Source organism: Penaeus japonicus, unplaced genomic scaffold (assembly GCF_977035675.1).
Source record: "Penaeus japonicus unplaced genomic scaffold, GWHDUDI00000001_assembly GWHDUDI00000034, whole genome shotgun sequence".
Classification (NCBI taxonomy): Eukaryota; Metazoa; Arthropoda; class Malacostraca; order Decapoda; family Penaeidae; genus Penaeus; species Penaeus japonicus.
The window spans coordinates 4539195-4541694 of NW_028234436.1; the positions used below are offsets into that span (position 1 = coordinate 4539195).

General features: G+C 51.1%; 1 protein-coding gene across 1 annotated transcript; it reads left to right on the plus strand.

Annotated features, from left to right (window-relative positions):
• The first annotated feature begins 434 nt into the window (after positions 1–434).
• LOC147467649 (uncharacterized) lies at positions 435–2427 on the plus strand. The gene is made up of 2 exons (XM_086531050.1): positions 435–474; positions 574–2427. The coding sequence occupies exons 1-2, from the start codon at positions 463–465 to the stop codon at positions 1780–1782; spliced, it is 1221 nt and encodes a 406-aa protein (XP_086387176.1). The 5' UTR covers positions 435–462; the 3' UTR covers positions 1783–2427.
• The last annotated feature ends 73 nt before the right edge of the window (positions 2428–2500 follow it).

Consider the following 2500-nt stretch of genomic DNA (forward strand, 5'->3'; position numbering starts at 1 on the left):
AAGATCCTCTTTGTTGAATATACGGATGAAAAAACAGCAGTGATGCAGATAGTGATGAAAGTGATGATGATGATAATAGCCACTAGCATGATTATCTGCATGAAGTGAAGCAAACAATTTCAAATGTAAAACTGGAAACTGATATTAAACTGCTTGATGTGAACCTGACGACGCATTCAAGTGAGATGTATATGGATTTAGGATGATCTTCATGCTATACTATCCTTTCCTCTTGTTCCATCTCACTTATTTCCCTTCCAACTAACTATAACGTAGAGAAAGAGAACAAAATGCATCTGACTATCTTATCCCCCCACCCCACCCCCACCCCTCTGCACACACACTTCTCCCTCATATCTGTCCGGAAGCTGATATCGTGTTCCGGAGGCGTCGGGAGGCATGGGTGACACACGAGCATTAGTACCGGAGTCGCCACGAGTGAGTGGAGTTCACACAGTGGAGATGGACCCCTTTGTTAGTATGACCGACGGTCAAGGCTGTTGCTGAATTATTGCTTGTCTAATACGCTTGAGAGATGGAGATGGCTTCATGTGTCCTTTCCTTTCCTTCCAGACTGTGTGTGGGTTCATAGCGTTATTGGTGATATGTGGCTTCCTGACTGCTTTAGCTATCTTCTTCTGCCGGCATCGCTGCGACGCCAAACGTAGCCGCGGGACGATGCGCGTGCTGCTCAGACGGCAGACGGCACCCGACGGCGAAGGCGAGTTGCGGCTCAGCGACCTCCTGACCGAACTGAAGGCGAGCGCCAACCAAGTCCTACGGGGATCTCCGCCCCCCTGCCAGCACCAAAGGCAGGATCCTATGCTCAAGTACTTCCGGCCGCACCTGATCGCTCGCCCGACACGCGCTCCGCCGCCGCCACCATCGCCACCGCAGACATCGCGCCCGCGCAGGAGAGCGAGGAGGCGCCGCCGCCGCAAGGCCCACCGCAGGAGCGCCCACCCCGACGCCAGGAGGAAGTCGCTGGTGGGTGCGTGTGCAGAGGCACCCCCATCGGCCTCCGGAGCCGAAGGTATCGCACTCGAGAAAGGCTCTCGGGCTGACCCGAGCGAGAGCCGCGAGGACCGAAGGCAGAACGACTACGCCCTCAGACGAGGCTCGAAGCGCCCCGAGACAAGGGTGATCCGGAGAGGGAGTGGCCGACGGAAGTCCCTCCGAAGAGGTAGTTTGCTCCTCGCGGAATCGGCTCGTCTCGGGGCGGCGGGAGGGACTCCCAAGCCCTCCGAAGGGAACCCTTCCACGGAAGGACTCCCTCGGCCCGAGGACTACGAGGATGCGCTGCCAGGCCCTTCCGACTCGCCGACGCCCTTCGCCAGATGGATGGAGATCCAGACTCCCCTTCCTCCTCCTTCGCCTCCTGCTCAGCTCTTGCCAGCCGACGAAGGGAGCTGCCCCTGCGTCGGCCCTTCAGCTCCGGCGGCGCCCCCCGCCATCAGCCCGAAGGACATGGTCTGCCTCCTGGAGAAGCAGGCGGTCGCGTCTTTATCCGTCCCGTGGGTCGTCGTCAGCGCCGTCGGGACGAGCGAGCGCCGCGTGTGGCCGCCCTTTACGCCCCGCCAGCGCCCCAGGGGGAGGCTGCACCCGGGGCTGTATCTTCCCGGGGCGTTGGACCCGCTCGCGGTGGCCGCCACGGGGGAGCAGCACTCGACCCCGCCCGGAATCCGTCGCAGGTCAAGGAGCAAGGGCAAGGAAGGTCAGGACAGACCGTTCACTCCGCCGACACCCATACCTGATATCATCAAATGTGGCCTCAGTCTGTGAATAAACAAAGGCGCCGTCCCGTGAAATGCTTACTGATATTTTCGCAATAGTTATAAAAGTATTGGTGGAACTATAGTGCTGAACTAAGAGGCAATCATGTCGTGATAATAGAAAATACATATATTTGAAAATATATGTGCGCAAAATATGTGCTATAGATTATAACGTCTAATTAAGTATGTAATAGTCACAAGTTGTAAATCGTTTATAATATTATCCAAACCAATGAACTGAAGTATTGTTCAGTGCTGGGAAATTAATTATCAAAGAAATAATAACATAACCTAGAAATAATATATAACATAGTTACCCACCAATATACGTTTTCTTCTTTGTTTGTTGTTCATAGAAAATAAAATTTTGAGGTGTAACATATTTATATCTGATTTCAAACAAGGATATGTTTTGGTAATATAAACAACAAACACAAAAATACATGTTTCTTAGATATAAACATTTTGCAGAAAAACTAATTCGGTAAAATTTCATAGTAGTGTCGCGTTACTAAATACCAAAAGTGGTATCGATGGATTCCTGTCACTCTATACTATTCATACATAGTTGACTTTACCCGCGATTCCAGCTCTTGCCAAACAATCTTATTCGGAAAATTTGCCATATGTACATATATATGCACACACACAGACACACACATATAAATGTGTGTGTGTGTGTGTGTGTGTGTATATATTAATAATATATATATTATATATATATA